The 19,849-nt window shown below is 39.2% G+C and overlaps 2 protein-coding genes and 1 long non-coding RNA gene across 16 annotated transcripts in view; 1 reads left to right on the forward strand and 2 right to left on the reverse strand.

Moving 5' to 3' along the window:
* LOC121948016 (LIM domain only protein 7) overlaps positions 1 to 1,185 on the forward strand; it is a 38,188-nt gene extending 37,003 nt beyond the window's left edge. For 6 of the 8 annotated variants that reach the window (XM_088076570.1, XM_088076578.1, XM_088076574.1 and 3 more), the window contains 2 exons: positions 195 to 338; positions 570 to 1,185. In XM_088076570.1, the coding sequence (XP_087932696.1) occupies positions 195 to 338; positions 570 to 623 (198 nt within the window). In that variant the 3' untranslated portion in view covers positions 624 to 1,185. The remainder of the gene's footprint in view (positions 1 to 194; positions 339 to 569) is intronic. The other 2 variants (XM_088076584.1, XM_088076590.1) reach the window with 1 other exon arrangement.
* The window catches only part of LOC121948057 (uncharacterized), a 63,805-nt gene that overhangs the window by 37,115 nt on the left and 6,841 nt on the right, over positions 1 to 19,849 (reverse strand). For 5 of the 7 annotated variants that reach the window (XR_015776418.1, XR_015776417.1, XR_015776420.1 and 2 more), the window contains exons 2-3: positions 18,861 to 18,967; positions 8,385 to 8,426 (exon numbers count right to left, since the gene is read on the reverse strand). This is a non-coding gene — a long non-coding RNA (uncharacterized LOC121948057). Of the gene's footprint in view, positions 1 to 5,927; positions 6,771 to 8,384; positions 8,427 to 18,133; positions 18,697 to 18,860; positions 18,968 to 19,849 lie in introns of those variants that run through there. The other 2 variants (XR_015776414.1, XR_006106128.2) reach the window with 2 other exon arrangements.
* Positions 13,970 to 15,562, reverse strand: LOC121948050 (BTB/POZ domain-containing protein KCTD12-like). The gene has a single exon (XM_042493305.2). It carries the CDS (start codon positions 15,452 to 15,454, stop codon positions 14,672 to 14,674), a length of 783 nt encoding a protein of 260 aa, XP_042349239.1. The 5' UTR covers positions 15,455 to 15,562; the 3' UTR covers positions 13,970 to 14,671.

Raw genomic sequence — 19,849 nt, forward strand, 5'->3', positions numbered from 1 at the left:
GTAGATGTCAAAGTTGATTCCCTCTCTGCTCCATGTAAGTTACAGACGCACCTAGCACTCACAGAATATTTATGTACCGTGTGTGTTTTATGCAAAAACAAAGCTTAGTTGTTGTGTGCTTGGGTGGCGGACAATCTGGTGAGATAATTTGGACACAAAAGGCCCACGTTACAGGTCAGCTGCGTTTCTCTTAGAAGTCCTCGAGAGTCTTCTCACCTCTCCCTCCCCCTCGCAGTGTGTGGGCTGCAAACGACATCTCGGAGGAACTGAGACTGGAATCCAGGTTCGAATCCGAAACGGGAAACCCTACTGTGAGCCCTGCTATTTCCAACTCAAGTGTGAGTACTGGTCTTTATGAGACAATGACTTCGACTGATTCTCTCAACCATATCACACCTCACAGTTTCTGTACCTCTGAATCAATACAATTGCCTTTTATGGCTACTTTCCTTGAAGTGAAAAAAAAAGTAAATCCTAATCATGTAATTAAAACCAAACTCTTGGGCTTACTGGAAACTTGCCTTTAATTGACTTGTCAAGTAAAAATCTTGTATTTATTAACATTTCAGCCGCTGGTGCCCCCGCCATGTGATCAGCATGCCGTACTCAGAATCACAGAGTAAGCTGCCAAATCACTGGGAACTGCTGTTGGATAAAACTACAAAATCACAGTGTAAACATCTTTCATGCAGCCAAGACATGGCTTTTATCTGCTACAGTAATCACTGGTAAAGCTTCAAACTATGTTGTGATAAACGCTCTTCTGCAGATTCACATGCAAAGTAGACCCATTGGCTGTTTTTTTTAATCAAACATGGTTAATATGGTCTTTTTTTCTGCTAATTTGTTTCCAAGAAAACTTAGATTTAATATATGAAATAAAGTAATAAGGGGGCTTATTAGTGTTTGGTTAATGCTTTTATTTTGATGTATTGCTGTATGTCATATTTGTCCTGTATGTAATATTTGTCCCATAGTGCATTAAGGAATCAGATTTTTCTTGTTGATGTAACCCATGTATGATGGCACATTTTAACTTGTACTGATGCACTTTCTGCTCTGTTGTAATCTCACCAGCTGCACTTTGGGATAAATCAGTGGTAAATACAATGTGTGTTTTTCTGGCTTGAAATGGCAATCTTAACTGACATGTTTTTGTAAATAAATAAAGTGCACTGAACATGATCTAAGGGTTTATTTGTTATTCATTTGTGTACCACATGGTGGCAGCATCTGTCTCATAGTGATACTGTCATACTGCAAATATACCCAAATTACTTAAACTGAGATTTTTTTTTTTCCAATGTTTTGTTTCTGAAGTGTACAACATGACTTCTGTGTTGATATTTTATGATATTGAAGCTGAAGTGCACTTTTACTCTGCTCCCCCCTGGCTACCGTAAATGGTTTCTGTATGCTGGGGGACAGAGGTATTTGACAGGATGTGGAGGGAGGGACATTAAGTGGGTGTACTTAATAATAATGTGAAACAAAAAGGTGCAATGGGTCAACTACTCAAGTCGTGTGACCTTATGTCAACATTCAAAAATATACTCATCATAGGTAGCAAAATGTAATTCTACTTGAACAAAGTCGATGGCCATGACGTACGTATTGTTGTTGTTTTTTTTTAATATTTATTATATTTTGGGGGACTTCTGTTTTTAGAAAATTGTTTTCAAGGATTATTTTTTATGTTCTTGTTGAAAAATAATGATTTGCATAATCACAACTTTGATGATTAGGCTTTTAATGTCTGTATCCTGGAGGATACATTGCCCAGATACGGGTATAAAATCAGCAATAATCACTCACAGATATACTTTATTGTTTTTAGACTTATTCTCTACAGATAATCAATAATATAAAGGAGTGAAACACTGATTGCTATTTCTTTTATTCTTATTGTTTTTCTACCTGATGGTTCATCAGATTTTTTTATGCCATTTTGCTTCACTGCTCCAGATAAATTATCCACTCCACTAACCTCATCTATCCATGATAGAATACTGATAGTGCACAGCTAATACAAGACAGTCAACATATGAGTCCAACACACACAATGTACTACAGTCAAACAGCTATTTAAGCTGAGGTGAACAGCTCGATCAGGGAGCCTGCGTGAGGTTAAATCTTCCACACACTCACACACCCAGAGAGTGCACTTATCGCCAGCAACTCATTACCCAAACTTCAGTAAAATTTAAGTAATATGCAAACTACATAATCAATTCCACATAGAAGTAAGTCCATTGAATCACCCTCTGACACCTGTGTGTCAAACTTGTGTCATGCTCAAACCAGCGGCTCAACACTGCAGAATAACAATAATCTAGACTCACAGACTCACTGCACCTGTGTCTTGTCACTGGGCTTTTTTATGTGTGCTAGCGGATAGCCACATTTTCTTTTTGAACCAGTCCTGGTTGAATGATCTTGTCTTATCTCTTATCTTTTCCCTCTTGTGATATGATTAAGTCATTCAGTCAATGTGGTCCCAAACACAGTATTAAATAGTCTAAACGATTCAACATCTGTCCCTTCTTAGCTAAGGTAAGCAAGACCTGCACGGTGCCCACCCTTGCGCCAATCAAATCAACTAATGGGAATGCTAATGGGGCCCTGGCCATCAGGCCTCACTTACTAAACCAAAGTGCGTGTTGAGCACACGCATGCATGCGCAGCCGTTTGTCCAGTCCACTACGCCGCCAGGACCTCTGCCGTCCCTCACCAAGCTGAAACAGGCGAGCAGCACCTCGCCAGAAACACACTGCCTGCATGAGCAGCGCGTGACGGCAACCTTGCTGAACTGCAGCGTGTTTCACGCTCGCAGTGTTCATACTGGCAGTGCTGTGGCTGTGATGCTTCTGCAGGCTGTCTGCTGCTTTGAATATTGTATTTCCACATTCATAAGCACAATTCTACTTATTTATGAAGTCATGCAAGCTCCTGCATTGTCAACAACACGGTCCTGCAAATATTTCACAATTAAAAGTGTCAACAACTGATGAGATTCTTTTGACAGAAACGTTGTCAGAGGACTTTTATTTTGAAAGGGAAGCAGGAATGTTTAGTGAGTAAAACATTTTTTTGTATTCCCTCATCTCTGTGACAGAGAAAGACATTGGAACTATAATAAAAGGTGGTATAGAGTCAATATAAATATGAAAATGCCATTTTCACTGTCTATTTATGCTGACAACCACACGCAGCACTCAGAAAAAATCGTTGAGTACCGTTTCTCTAGATGTGGTGCAGCTGACAGGCAGCTGAGACGCGCCTGAGCAGCGCTGCTCACGCAGGCAGTGTGGCTGCTCTGTGTCGTTAACACAGGTGCCGAAAAAAAAAAACAACCCAGGTTCGGCGACACGCACTGTTCACGTATGTAGTGTGTTACTGGCGTCAGGAACAAAGCCAAATTCCTACACCATCACACTACGAAAAAAATTCTAGAGACGAAATTGCATTCAGCATATAATAAAAATTGCAAACATTTTATGAAGTAGTTTAAACTGAGTTTGCTATTAAAGCTCAACGACTTAATTGTGTCTAACATAGAAAAGCCCATAATCCTCCTCTGCACAACAGTGCCCTCTGGTGGGCCGGTGCCCCAGAGGGCCTCTCATGTAAAAACAGCTATACCTAATCCCTGTAAACAGGAATTTTAATCTGCTGGGAGGAAAAAAATCCATTAATCTACATTGTGTTATAATACTAACAGATGTTTTGGTGGACTGACCTTTCACAGGAAATTGGTGAAGCAAGGTTCAAGTGACAAACGGGAAGAGAAAGTTATTGTCCTGCGGCCTTTGAATGAGGAAGTGCCCTATAAAAAAGCAGATTCAGGCTCTGACATTCCAAAAATAAAGAACAATCTGTGGCTGTGTGGCCACTGTGGTGTTAAAAAAAAGGCTATAGAAGATATTTAAAAAGTTGGTTCTGAGTTACAGATGACCACTGCTTATATATGAGGGAGCAAACACTGCAGTAATGTAGCCTCTGTGTGAGTAAACAATACTGTAGAAGCACTAAGCAGTATTTCACCTATGTCAGGAAGTTGCGTAGCAATGCAAAACACACATTTGCAAGAGCTCATGCACATCTGACAGTTATGTCTTCATGCCACGATGAATGAGAAACCTCTGAGTTGAGAAAAGGAAACTGCAAGAATATTGTTAACAGAGATGTATCTGGGTCAGTGTGGCAGCCTGGACCATGTGGTGAGTTTTACCTTGGGAGAAATCATTGAATCGGTTCTTGGAGCGCTCAGCTCTCTGCGGAGCAGAGACAGTCAAACTGAGATGTTAAACATCGGTCATCCAGCTCTCTTGGCCGGATGGATGGAAATGTTTTTTACGGTTTACTGTGACCTGGTCTTTTGGAAGGGAGAGTTCAGTTCCCCAAAGGCTCAAGTAGAGACATCTGTCAGTTTCTGACATGCTCCATCTATTTAGGATGACTCTTGTGACTCCAGCCTGACCCGTTCAAATATCACAAGCACAATGAGCCAGAAACAGCAGAGGGTCAAAGAAAACAGGCAGGCTAACACATGTAGAGTCATTAGATACTTAATATTTAGCATGAGAGTGGAACAATTAACCAGATTGATTAAATGCTTTTACTTCCTTTTTGTAAAAATGTTACATTTCCAGTAAGTTTTTAAATTTCTGACTGACAAGTACAGATGGGAGAAAGTAACCATGAGACACATGAGAGAGTCATGAGCATCAATGGGAAATTTTTAAAAGGTACCCAGGGCAGCAAAATGGAAAATCATGACCATCTTTGTCACAGAATCTTCAGAATTTTCAAGGCTCCCATTTCTGCCTTTGGATATAGAAAACCTCAAAATTATTTTTATATAATTATTTTCACTAGAGAAGTTTAGAGATGTCCAGAAGTTGCTATTTGTGGTACTAGTTTTATTTTGCAATTTATTTTTACTGTTTGCTTCAGGGGAAAAACTATAAAAGTTTCCATAAGAGGCTCTCTGTTTAGTTGACCACAAATTTTATCATTAGTTAAAAGTTCTGGAACAACTGGCTCCATTCTCTGTTAAAGACATCTACTTAACATAAGATAAAATGTTATTTATCCCAAGGAAAATTGCTGCGCAGCTGTTGCAATATGTAATGAGTGCAAATATTAAAGTTTAAGATAACGACGACATAAATATGCAAATAATGTGCAAATCCAAAATTTATGCATTGCCAAAATCAGTTTACCATAATGGATAATAAATATTTCTCAAGATCTTTAGTATAGGCAAGTGTAAGAGTATATGGTTAATGCATAATGTTTATGATTATGCCTATAATACTGCATGTAATGTCCCTGGATGTCCCCTGAGTGTGGGTGGATTATGACACAGTGGATCCACGGGCAAAGATATTTAAAACACCTCACCACATTGCCTACACAGGAGCAAACGCAGACTTTATGGTGGGGTTTTTTTTTTACCTTTTTCAGTTTTGTTTTGTATCTCTTAGTAATCATTTTGTGTGTCTTTGTGGTTGTTTTTGTAGTTCAGTTGTGTCTCTTTGGTCATCAAAGTCTCCTCCTGGTTGTCATGTGTTAATTTGAGTGACATTTTTTCAGATAAAGGCCAAAGGAACCCTGACACTTTGGTCCTCTGCTTCTGTGTCCGCTAGATTAATCAGTAATCCATCCCGGCCTGTGAGTCGGTTGTAAAGAGCTGAGATGTAATGATAAAAAATCAGATCATAAAATCTTGTTAATCTTTTCAAATCCAAGGTTAAGAGGTTTTAGAGAGAGTAACTTCCTCTTTAGTGGTTTGCTCAAATGAATAAGAGTATCTTTGAGCAACTGCAATGGGACAACCCACAGGGGGTCCACAAGTATTAGTGTGGGTTTGCCCCTGCCAATACTGCCCACAGGAAACACACACCCACCCACAGTGAGCTCTCAGAGCCAGCGTAAAAACTGCTCCTTTTGAGATTTAATAACTGTTTCGTAACTATTGAGCTACGTTTTTCTGACAACACAGCAAACAGTTAGCGTCTGAAACTCAGCTTGACATTTAAACGCTGACAAATGGACACAGGAAGCGGTGAGGAGGAAGTGGACATTTCTGTGCCTCGCAGATATCTGGCGAGTGTCCCTCTCAGTGCATCATCGCTGCTGTGACATTGTCCAGAGCCCAAACAGACAGGCAGAGGGACAGAAACAGCTCAACGGACAGACATGAGGACTGATACAAAAACTTTTTCTAAAATCCTCATTTAGACTGTGATGAAGACTAAATATGTTGTTTTGGGCCATAAGTCATTCAAAACCAGACTGCAAAGGCAAAGAAAGGTGTGAATTTATGACTTTATGAGGGTGACACTATCCCCAGTATCTGTTCCTGACAGAAGATACTGTTTTCTTGAACCATTACACAAAAGACAAAAACACTGAAATGTTATTCACAAAACAAACTAAAATGACATTAGTAATAGTCTCACAGACACTTTTCTCCACATCTTGCCCTTTCAGACAGCCCTGAGAGTGAGGGAGGGAGGAGGGATTGCACTTCTTGTGAAAGGAAGCCCGCTGCAGCCACAGCAGGGGAGGAGGATGCTCCTTCTCTTCCTCTCTGTTCCCTGCAGCTGATTGATGCTGGCAGCCTTTTACCTTTTAGTTTACCGGCACAGTGCAAGGCTCAGCTTTGTCACTGGGAGCTGCACCAATCTCCGGCCTGCTGCTGGGCGCTGAGAGCAGCTCAGCAGAGGCTGGCGACATTTACACCCTCCCTGTGCCCAGCAAAACTACACAGAGCAGACAGGAGACAGAGCTTTACGGTCAGAAGCACTGAGGTTGAATGCTTGGAGGAGACAGATAACATGGCCACTGGAGGATCACTGATTATAATCTGTCTGTCTGCAGCCAAACCTGGGCTTTATTCCCTCCTTCCTGGCTGAGAGCATGACATGCAACTTTTAAGTGTTTCAAAAGCAATAAAGTTGCATACAAAAGCCAAAAAATATGAAAATGTACAGTATATCCAGAGAATTATTTAAGTATTTTAAGGACCAAAAATTACCAAACTGTAATTTCATGTATTGAGATGAAGCTGCAACCTCCAGGGCTGAAAAATGAAGCCGATATGTGCCAAAAACTGCAGTCCCTTGAATGGCCACCTGATGCTTGAACATTTCCTACAGTGGATAAATTTTCACTAACTTGTCAGTTTTTGTTGCTTAAACAGTTGCTTACAGTCTATGAATCAGCTCCACCTGTTGCCCAAATATGGTCACTTCTGGATCTAAAAACAAAGATGGCATTGGCCAAAATGCCAAACTCGAAGCTTCGACCCATTGAATGTATAAAATAATGGATGTAGCTACTGTTACATCACCTATTAGTTTGTCGACTCCCATTTTGTAGCCTCGAGTTTGGCATTTTGGCTGTCATCATCTTGTGTTTTTTTTTAGAGCTGTCCATATTTGGACAAGAGTCTGGGGCTGTGTGAGGGGAAGAGGTGGATCTGACTGAGAAGCAGAGGACACTCTCAGCAGACAGCCTGTTCAAAGCGGCCTGCCCCTAAAAATGTGTAGCTTTGCACCTTAATAAAACACAAATGAGTGAGTTATAGACAAAAAAAATAGATGTAAGACTAAATATTTTTTTGTAGCAGGAAGTTCATGTTCATTTCTGCTGTAACGCTGGTCATTTTAACGCGGGGTTATACAGGGACTGACTTGCCTCTGGAGCCAGCCTCAAGTGGCCATTAAAAGAACTGCTTTTTTTGGCATTCCCATGTTGGCATCACTTTTTAGCCCCTCAAGTTGCTGCTTGGTCTAAGTTAAAAAGTGATATCACAGTGGCTCTGTTCCATATTTTAAACAGTGTATGATTCCTTTTCGTGAATGAATTCCCCGTTTAATAAGTTAGTTGTTAAATAGTAAAAGCGTTGATGGTTGTGTTGTCTTATCACAGCAAGAAACAAAAATTTAACCAAACATCAGCGCAGTACTTCTGCTTCTTGCACAAAGCTGTTGTGAAAGCATGAAGTCTCTTTATTTGATAAAAGTAATCTGTAGTTTCAAAAGTTCGACAGCTTGATCGCCCCCACTAACATCTATTGAGCCAGTGTGATTTGAAAATGTAACTCCATGTTCAGAGCACAGCAACTTCAATGCTGCTTCAAGTAATCAAACTAGAACAAACTGTTTAAAGGTTTTATAGACTGTAACGCTGTTGTGATTACTTCTGAGTTGATATGTTTGGGGTTTTTTGTGTTGCACTGCTTTGCTACAAGAAACAGGAAAGTAGAAGCTTCTGCTGGGATTTCACTTCATAAGACAAAACAGGCTTATGTCAGTCTGCCCTTAACTGATTCTGACTAGAGTTTATTATTGCTTTCATTTCCTGCGTCTTACCTTTCCTCCTGTGCGGTGGTTGACGTCATGCTGTACTTGGATCTGCACACACAAAAAATAATGAAATATTAACCCCAGAAGGTGCCAACACATCGCTTCATGTAACTGTAGAGTAAATGAGGTTATACTAAAGCTGAAATCCCCTATGGTGATAAGAAAAGTGTTGAAAAGATTGTCAAACCGAATGACAGATATCAGCATCAGATCAGAGTGTCACAATTCAAGAACATAGCTGGTTCTCAAATGATGGATTGAGGCTTTAAACAGTGTTTCAGTGGCTCTGTCAGACTGCCACTCTGAGAAAGGATTTTTGTAAGGACATGTTTGTTTTCTTGTCAAAGCAACTAATGCATCATATCCACTATGATAAGTTACATAAAAATATCTCTTTTTTTTTAGTAGAACACAATTCTTCAAACTGTTAATAATTTAAGAAGTGTGGACCCTTAATGGGTTCACTGCTTGGTAACACAAACACTTTAATGGCTAATTGTGTGTTCAAACGCTAACAGTCTGCAGTGATGTTCGCCTGTGATGGTTTGTTACCATATGTGGGTTTTACATTAGCAGTCAATGGCTGTAAATTTTCTCAGGGTTTATTCAAACAGTGAAGTGTTTGCTGAAGATAACTGAAGAGATTAAAGAGCAACGGAAAGCTCCAGAACAAGTGGGTAAGTGGAGCTTGAGTTGTTTCATCAACTGCTTTTTCTGAGGTCAACACTGAAATATCAAGTTCAACTTTTAAGTGAATATGGATGAGAAGTCCCTAAGGCGTGCAGAATCACGGAAAGTCCATGGGAACTAATCACATTAATGGGCTAATGAGATCCATGTGATATGATCCAAACAACAAGAATGAGGCCGGAAGTGGACCTCGAGTTGAGACTGTTTTTGTAAACGGCTGTTTCCAAGTTTAAGAAATTTAACTGTCAGCTAAACAGCCCTGGTTTGTTCTGTTCTTCAGAGCATTTCATCAGAAACATTACAGATATTTTAAGAGACAAACCACAAATATTTGAGGTTTATAAAAAAAAAAAAAGATGAGCTTTACTAATAAATCAAATATCAACCAGTCAACTTATCAAAAAAAAGGGCACAGCAGGGTGTTGTGCTGAGATTTTCTGGCTCACTGATCATTCTTTTAAAGGTCCAGTGCGTAGGATTTAGGGGAATATATTGACATATATTGTATATAATGTTCATAACTATGTTTTCATTAGTTTATAATCACCTGAAAATAAGAATGGCTGTGTTTCTATTAACTTAGAATGAGCTTTTTATATTTACGTATGAAGCAGGTCCTCTTCCATGGAGTCGACCATTTTGTTCAACGGTACCCCAGAACGGACAAATCGAGCGCTGGTTCTAGATAGTGCCATTTGCATTTTCCCATAAGCCACTGTAGTTCTCCTACACCTTTGACATGGAAGAAGTTTCAGTTTTGGAACTTGACCTCTAGATGCCACTAAATCTTACACACTAGACCTTCAAAGGATCTGCTCATCATTTTTAGATATACAGATATTTGCTTATTTGCCTGACTTGACTGAGACAAGAGATATGTCTCATGTCTGTATGGTAAATATAAAGCTACAACCAGTTAGCTAATTGACTAAATGACATTATTTCTTATTTGTTGAATTTGTACAAAAACAGAAGTGTAGAAACAAATTGTGCTTTTACACAAAACGGTACTTATGGTACAACATTCATGCCCCTTGAATGATGTCGTCACATTACGTACTTAACATTAAGTTACATAGGTTAGGTTTAGGTAAGTAAAGTTATATAGGCTAGGTTTAGGAAATGAACCATGGTGATGATGTACCTTAAAATAATGGGACACAAACACCGATCTCCCCAAAAAAGTCTTGTGTTTGTTTGACCCATCCTCTCCAACCTGCTTCATAACACAGAATTTTGCTCTACTGTAATACTATACTACTATAATACTACTTCCTTGTTTACTCACATCAGCACATCAGTCACTTGATTGCAGCCTTCGGGATTTTGTGGGCTATTTACGTATTACTCACTCATGGTTGCACGGGTTATATAGGCGTTCTGAAGCATTGTGTTTTGTAGGAATAAATATATAACAGTGCATGAGAACAGCCTTTTCAGTGAGCTTTAGGGGATCTGGTAGGCAGATTTAGTTACCCGCTGAAAGAGCCAGGCCTGTTGTTTCACCATGTTTCCTGTCTTTGTGCTAAGCTAAGCTAACCGGCTGCAGGCATACATTAAGGATTTATAAATCGTCTCATCTAACTCTCAGCAAAAAAAAGCCAACCAGGGCTTTCCCAAAATGTTAAACTATTCCAGTAAACTGGTATTTTTTGTCTTTCATGTAACAGATGCATTTGTGGCCCAAAAAGATTCACTATGCTGACATAAATTAAGTAAGTGTATATACTCTGCAATTAACAGTTTTGCACTTTTTTGTGTTGACTAAAGGCCTTGTTTCATTAATAAATATTTACTGCAGTTTTAAGCAGATTTAAGGTGATTATGGATTATTATGAAATGTCAGCAGTTGGCTTGCTGATTCTCAGTTACAGTAGAAACTTTACTAATGGTGCTACTGTTTGTAAGATGATTACGAGAGAGCCAAGCTAAAGTTCCACAGTGTCACCCTTCTGAAAACATCATGTGGAAAAACCATATCCTCAATCCTTTCTTCTGAGGGGCACTCAGTCATTTTGTTGTTGTTAAATCCAGAGTCAGAATGTTGAGTTATATCTCAGAGGGGGGAAAAACTTTAAAGTTTGCAGGGTTCCTTCATTTGTCATGCTTATGCCTCACGGAGAAATCCTGCAATATTGATAAATGCAAGTGTAATGGCTCAGCCAGTGCTCCCCTCACCGCCCTATTGTAAACGGGACATTTCAGATTACATGGAAATAAAGGAAGACTGTTCTCACGTTCAACTAAAGGCCACCGAATTTTATTTTCCGCTCTCACACCTAAACAAAGAGAAACACATCTTATTAATTAATAATTCATGTGTTGTTCTCTCTGTGAACAGTGTGATGTGTCTCTATCAGAGGAGCTGGAGATGGAATTAAAAAAAACCCACTACATGCAGGTCGCAGTGAGCTAGAGGCAGACACTGTGAGAGAAAGTGTGAAAGATTTCGCACATAGAGGCTGATATGAAGAAAACTGTGTTATCTCCAACTCTGCAAATTGGCTAATTTGGCTCTTTTTATCTCCCTCCTGCGCTCTGTGTGTTCATTTGTGTGTGTGAGCGTGTGCGCATTTTCAGCGTTTGGCTGACTGAGTTTTCGTGCAGAGAAAAAAAAGCATGCATCAAGTGAAATGTGTTTTGGAGGTGTTTTTTGTTTTTTTTCTAATCAAGGACACACACACGCACACACAATAAGATCTGTATAAGAAATAGGTGCTTGGCAGAAAGAACTCCTCATCTCAGAGGAACCAAAAAAGGAAATTTAATTTTGATTGAGTGTTTTATGCATCTTTTGACCATCACTTGTCCTCCCATTACATATGATCTCAAATCGATGCAGACAATGTAAGATACTAGAGGGCACCCTTGTTTTAGCAATTTAAAGCATTCAACCACAATTGTTTCCTCATAATAATATGTGCAAACTAAGACACATGCTGAGGACCTTTGCTGAGCCCTAGTTGCTCTTTTTTTGTCGACTACGTCCTGTTTCTGGAGATTGCACTAGAGGAAGACTCGCGGTCGATCCTTCCTTTTTCCTGTCCAGATGGCAGCATCAGCTGATAGCAAATACGAGGTCTCTTGCAAAGAAAAGTCTATCTTTGAAGAAGCTCATTGGTGGCAGAAGTGTGCGTGGGCGGTTTGGTTGTTGGAGGGCTGCACGCACATTTCTATGTGTGTGCATCTTCATTTGTGTGTATATCTTCATATCAATTTGTTTGCATATAGAGAGTTAAGGGGAAAACAAAAATCAGCCATAGTGTATCTTATATTAACAGCTCGAGCAATGCTGCAGGACATCTGACAAGTAAATGATTCATTTTGCAGATTATTTGTTTCACATTTTAAGCACACTCTCACACAGCCCACACAAAGCCCTTTTTTTGTATTAGACTAGATCCTGGGATAGTTTGGATTGGTGCCACAGGATCCCACAAGGGAACAGACATTTGATTACTGTACTTGTCAGCCAAAGAGAAAACCCCCTCCTCCTTCTCCTCCTCCCTCCCGTCCTGCCCCCGGGAGATAACAGAGCTCCTCTGTGTTACAGAGAAAGACATGCTGCCAGATTGGCCACCAAGTTCTGTTCCTGTCCACAATTTGTTGGCTTAATTTTAGCTTGAACTGGACATAAAATATCATCCTGAAGTAAAAAGAAAGGACATTTAATTGAATCAGTAGAGAATATGAATAAAATTCAGCGTAATTTACATAACAAATATGATACACCATAACATAGGATAAATGACAAATGCAAACTCTTCCAAACTTTGGTTTAAATTAGGTTGAGTGTGGAGAAATCAGCAAAGTCTGAACTGAGTTTTGAATGAAGACATCTTGCGTACGATCAGCGTATTCTGGTTCCATGACTGATGGCAGCCTTAATTACGAAACACATGACTTGACAAACTGTGTCTGTTGACATTCAGATTCTGGGCAGTTAAGATAGCAGTGCCCTTCTGTTGTAATAAAGTTATTATGAACATAATTTCTCCCGATTGTTCAGTGACCTCTGAATATGTGAAACAAACTATATGATGTGACTTCATTCAGGCCAAATTCTCATCAAGTCCTTTTTGGTGACATTTATCTCTCATTCAGTAGGAGGTCAATTTGATGTCTAATAATGCCCATATTTGTAAAAGTATCCATGAATGAGATCAGTCTGAATGCATGATGGAAATCCCATGAATACACTTTATTAAGTCTAAATTTAATTTCAGGACAAGGGAGGACACATGTGACTCTCCCCAAGGAAATTCTGAGCATGACACACTTAATTTCCTGGATTCTAGTAAATTTTTATGCAACCATTTTTACCTTTCTCACATCAATTTAAACTTGAGATGCCTTAAATTTCATCAGAAAAAAAGTTCTCTGCTAGCTTCATATTACATTTGGGGCGCGGGTTTCAATATTGAGGGGTGTATGTACCCTGCATCCCTCCCAAAATCACCTATGCAACTCTGGAGAAGCCGGTTGTCCGCACTCCTGTAACTCTTCCTGGATCCTGTTTTTTTTTTTCATTATAAAGTAATTTGACAGTTATTTTTGATTGATTAATCCTTTTAGTCTATAAAATGGCCAGAAATATGTAAAAAAAGCTCATCAAGATTTTTCGAAACCCAAAGTGACATCTCCAAATTTCTTCAACAATCCCAAACCCCGAGACTCTTCTTCTCCTAACATAAATGACCCACAAAAGCAGCATATCCTCACTTTAAAGTAGTTGAAACCAGGAAATGTTTGACATTTTTGCTAATTGTTTCTAAATTACCCAATCGACTGATCATTGCAGCTCTACTTCTGACCTGAGAAGAAATATGTTTGCTTTTACTTAGGCTTTAAGACATGTTAAATACGTTTTCACAGTGAACTGAAGGGGACGATAAGGTGGATAGTGTTACAATGTCACACTTTATTATTTGCTGTAGCTTTATATCTAAGGAGAAAACAATGACAGCAGCTTATAGATAGCACATGACAATGAAGCACAATGGAAAAAAGTCCCAATGTGTAGTCCTGAAGGCAGGGATACTGTATCTGTTGTTAACATTCAAATTAAACAAAAAACATTATAAAACTTAAAATATCATATCAAAGATGCATTTCTATCAGTCCCCAAAATGAAAGAGATTAAAAGATTTTTAAACATTAGTCTATTTACAGTATACTAATGTGTTCAGATCATCGGGGGCCTCTTTATAAACATGACAATGTAAGCAAAGCTCAGTGAGGATCAAAATAAACCAGCTTCTAACATTTCTGCCACGTTGAGTAACCATTTATGTCATTAACTTAAAAACAAAGCATTCTCTGTGAAAGGTCAGATGACATAAATAAGTCATTTTGTTTTGCTTCTTGCCAACCAATAAGACTTGCAGCAAGTCTTCCTTTTACAGAAGTAGAAGAGAAAATGGCAGAAAAGTTAAACAGTGGCTGATCCAACTGCAGAGAGCAGAGAGTGACAAAAACACAAGAAAGTGAAAATACACAAGGCTGAATCTAGCAGTTTGGGGTGTTAATTGATGCATGAACTATTACAAGTGATGATTGCTTCAAGTGTTGGTTATAATAAGTTGTGAGCATGAATGTGATCTTCACCGGGAGAAAACATACTCGGTGTAACTGGTCCACAGTTTGTCTTCCCCCGGGTCGTTACTGGCGTATGAGCAGGTCCCAGTAGAGTTGCAGGCCACCATGTGGAAACCAGCTTCAGCCAGCCGGTCAAACGCCTGCTCCAGAAAGTTATACTTGAGGTAGTACCTGGCGGTGTATTTGTCCGGCGGGCGGTCCGGGTCTCGGCTCTCATTCAGGGTGTCTCCAAAAACCTCTTTAGCCAGGGAGATCTTGCTGCACACGGTTATTCTGGCGACTCTGCGGAACTTTGCGTCCGCCTGGATGTCCCTCCCGATGGTGTAGCTGCCTCTGTACCCGATGGTGATGTACCCGGAGCTGGCCCCGGGAGAGCGCAGGGTCCTGTCCGAGGAGGAGGTGGCCGGGCTGGTGAGCTCAGCCTCCTCGCTGTCCTCCGTGTCCGTGTCTTTGCTGACCGCTGCGAGGCGCCTCGACAGCTCCGGCAGCTGGAAGAAGTCCGCTTCTCTCTGCAGCCTCCTCCTCTCTTTGAAAAACTCGGGCAGAAAAAGCTCCGAGTCGCGCAAATAATCCAAAATGTAGCGGAAGAGAAAGCCGTCCCGGTCGAAGAAGAAGCGGCCCTTGCTGTCTTTTGGCAGGTCGCCCGGGGAGCTCTGGGTGAACTTGGTCCACAGCAGAGAGTTGGGCACCGCCGTGATAGTTTCGAGTCGGGTCACATACACCTGTCCACCCACGTTTAGCTCCACTATCTCAGGGAAAGTTGAACTTTGGCTGTCGGTTTGTGCCATCTCTTTTTTTTTTTTTTTAGTTTTTCTCCCTGTAGGTGCCCTGAGAAGGACGGCTACTTGGAGAGTCTCCTCACTGTACCGAAATGTTTGTACTGGTTTGGCTGTGTGGGAGGAGAAGGAAAAGGACGGCCAAAAGAGACATTAACTGTTCACTGGAAAGCCCTGAGAAAACACAATGATGCCTTCAGGGGCCCCATGTAAGCCTCAACTTCCTACAGTTTATAAACACTTTTGACATTATGAATGCGTGGAAGTGACAATAGGCCAGAGGTTAGCTCAGCATTAAAGAGTGTAGAATATATATATATATATATATATATATATAATATTATATTTATATATAGGCAGACGGGGGCCTTTCCAGGATTTCAGGACATTGGGGACTTAGCCCAGACCTCAGTGGGGGGATTTTTTACCTGTGAATATTTAGTTAGTTACTTATTTTTTCAAGAATAAGCTCTATTTATATGCCCTTGTATGCAGTCTGGCACATTACCTACCATTCAAAATGTTCCTGCCCTTCCATATTAATTATAAGTTGTGGTGTTCATATTATTACTAGATGTTTGTAATTATTATTGAATAGAAACAGAATATTTTACAACAGCTAACATTAAAAAATGTATTGACTAGAGTTGGAAAAATAGTTAAATAAATGCATTGATGTTAACAGCAGTGGAATCTAACTAAGTACATATATTCAAGTAGGCCAAATGAACAGAATGACAGATTATAAGATCTTGGGCCTTTTATTATTACTAGGGCTATTTTTATTTTTTAAACATATATATAGCCTATAGTTTAGACTGGTGGCAATTTAAAACATTCAGGGCTGAAGCCTCTGAGGTCTAACAATGCCACTACTGGCATAAAAGAAAAGTACCAGGGAGTAAGTAGGCTAGTTACAGAAACAGAGTTATGTAATTAAACTACAATATAAACCTAATCCTAATATGTTACAGTTACTATGAAATATATATATATATATATATATATATATATATATATATATATGTGTGTGTGTGTGTGTGTGTGTAATTATATACAGTTACTGATCAAAGTGTTAGTGATTACAAAGAGGTTGCATGTGAATATATTATTTTCAGTAAAAAGCTTAATGTAGAATATATTCCTCTTTATATTAAAAACTTTCAGTAAAAGTTTGACAGTAATCAGTGGTTGTGAGGTTTGTACTTCATGGTTTAAATGTAAGTTTTAAGGACATTTCAGTAATATTGCCCACATGAAAATATTCAGAGACCAAGATAAAAAAAAAAAAGTAATCATGTAATCAGTAATTACCTAAGAATGAGCCTTATATATCTACATATGGAGCGGGTCCTCTTCCACAAAGTCCACTATGTTGTTTACACAGTGGCACAGAGCCGACGCACCAAACAGGGACTCTATATAAGGCCATTCAAGTTTCAGCCACGTTGGTTCTTCTGCACGCTTGGCTGCCATCAGCACCTCTAAAACTCACTGAACTATCACAACTTCGTTTTACTCGGTTTTTGTACGGATCAAACAAGCAAGATTTTGTACAATTCTGAGGTACTTGTGCTTCGAGTTTGCCTTGGTCAAGTACTTTTACGCTTCTATATACTTGGTAACATTTCAGTGGGAAACACTTTTAATGCACTACATTTTTTAACAGCTGTTACCGTGCATTAAGATTTTGAAACTCAAAACATATTGAATGCATTGTTACAGTTTCAATGAAAGTAGATAAAGTCGTTTTAATCAACGCCACCAAGAACATGGACATTAAAATACACTTGAAAATGCTGCTTACATATCAGTAATGTACTATAGCACTTTAATGGAGGCAATTTTGCTGCCCTTTGTACTTCTACGAGGTAAAATTCTAAATGCTGGACGTTTACTTATGATAGCATTTTCAAAATAGTGTTTTACCATAGTAGAGGTCACACTTTCTATGAAACCCAAGCCTGTGCAATGCAGAATAAGACTTGCTAGCCTTCAAAATAAACATATCAGCTTATAGGTCAACAACACAACTGCTTACTGTTACTTCACTCATGCTTTTCATCACAAGTGAGTATTTGGTAATATTGTGGATGTTTTTGTAGCCACAATGGCGAATATTCTTTATTGCCTGCCCTCATGCCTTTATGACTTGCCCTCATGTTTTTATGACATGTCAAGAAAGGATGTGTTTATATCTCTAACAGGATGTTTGTGTCTGTCTACAGCACTTTACATAGTTGTAATAAAGGTCAAGGTGAGATGTATTATATGTTTCATTAGGCTGCAGAGACAAACACAGTGTGGTCTGTTGCTGAGATTATATTATCACACCTTTAATTGACTAGAACGAGATTGTCTGTTATTATGAAGAAATGACAGTCATGTCAACTCCACATCTATTTTTTTTACTTTAAAACAGGGAGCTGTTTATAACACACCATAAACTGTGAGTGGAGTGGAGGTCACTGATGCATATTACATATATGCATGTAACTGATGCATTAAATGTGATGTTCAGTGTTCATTTTTGACCAGCAGTTTCCCCTGAGGATCCATGTAGTATTGTAAATGTTTTGGAGCTGTGGATCGTATCACATAATCCTCATCAGCAGGAGTCTGCCAAGGTTTCATGGAATTGCAGGTGTTTACATTTACTTTTTATCTGAGCCTTTCAAGGAGTTCTTGTCCATGCTGGTTTAAAAGTTGTGCCAAAAAAAAAAAAAAATCAGACAACTGGTTAAACTGGTTATGCAGAAATGAAAGAAAAGTGACAGAATAAAAACAGAAAATGACCTGAAAAGTGTTAAAATAAATAATAATAATTTGTTTTTCTGCAATCTAATTTCAAATATGTAATTATAACAATGATATATTTTTCTTGATTTTTTTCCACAAGTCATTTGATTTTTTTTTCTTTTTTAAGCGAAGTTTGGGCTAATTTTCTTGTCAACTTTTAATAGTTTCTTGGAATTAGTGGGACATTTCAATTCAAGTTGATGATTGCCTTTTTTCCATGTTTTTGAAAGAAATTCCAAGGTTTATGAAAGGCATCTGAACACTGTGCAAAAAGACTGATATCCATCCAGGTGGGCTTTTATTTCAGGAAAATTAAGCTACATGCTAAAGTTCAGTGTTGTGAACTGAACACTCCATTTGAGGCTGAGCTGCACTGGGGGCTTTTCTAATGTCACAGTTTGTACATCCCAGATTCCTTTTCTTGCCTCCTCTCTTTGCATCTTGGTCCCTCTCACCTGGGAGGCAAGCAGAGGGGGCAAGAAAGAGAAATGATGAGAAAGGAGTTGAGGAAACAGACATTTAACAAAATAAAAGAGCTCTGCTTCCGAGCTGTCATTTTAAAGTGATGTCAGGTAAATGTGATGTGTTTCACAGATGCATAATCAGCTGTGTGTCACACCTTTTTCATGTCATGGGTGCCGAAAAGACTTTCTGTACATCCTTGCCTCTTCAGCAAACCTCCACTCTCCATGAGATGCATTTTAGGACATCCTTCAGCATGGCACTCTGAGATCAATGTCCAGGTCACAGACAGGATGATGGGGGGACAGAAGACATGGAGACACAACAAAGACAAAAGCCCAGAATTAGACAGCTCAAACGCTCAGACAGTAAAGTTCTGTTTTCATATCATAGAGGTTAAAAAAATATCACCTTTACTAGCATAAACCAAACTTTATCGTACAACTGAAGACTGAGGTAGTATAGCGAAGTGTATCTGGGTTTTCGTGTGTAACCTCCTGCTGTGAAAATAGAATCACAGGCAAAGGTCAATCACACAACGTACCAAAAAACCTCGATTTCAAAAGGTAAAGTAAAGCTGGTCTGACTGATCTGTGATGTCTCCAAAAATCCCTTCAAAACACTTTTCCTCAAATCCACATAAGTCTTAACCCGAGATCGATTTCAGCTTAACACCAAAGAGCTCTTTGATCCAGTCTTGCAGCGCAGTGTTGGCTGTATTCATATTTCAGTCCACACACACACCATTATCTGCTGGGGAAGACTGCTGATAGTATCACAGATAATCTGCGTGAGATGTAATTGGTCTGTTATGTCAGATGTTTGATTTTGTTTGCCACATAAAAGGCATCAGCTATTTGTACCGATGACTGCTGATTAAGATCCATCTGTGTTGTGGAAAACAACAAAAACATTCTTTAAAAACAGCTGCAGCCTGCAGAAATGACACAGCATGTGAAAACCAACTAAGACTGTTAAATTGCTATTGATAAAAATGCACAATAAATATGATTGTAGAACAAATTTTGCAGAGATTCAGTCTATCTGACAAAAGCAAGTGTTAATGCAATGATAACACAAAAGCATTGATGGATTACTAAACACAGGATATTTAATCCAAAGCCTGGAATAATTCTGGTTTAAATA

Source organism: Plectropomus leopardus, chromosome 1 (genome assembly GCF_026936395.1).
Source record: "Plectropomus leopardus strain MGB_pleo_1.0 chromosome 1, ASM2693639v1, whole genome shotgun sequence".
In the NCBI taxonomy this organism is placed as follows: Eukaryota; Metazoa; Chordata; class Actinopteri; order Perciformes; family Serranidae; genus Plectropomus; species Plectropomus leopardus.

Coding starts and splice junctions, on each gene's coding strand:
- LOC121948050 (XM_042493305.2), bottom strand. CDS start 15,454: ATGGCACAAACCGACAGCCAAAGTTCAACTTTCCCTGAGATAGTGGAG.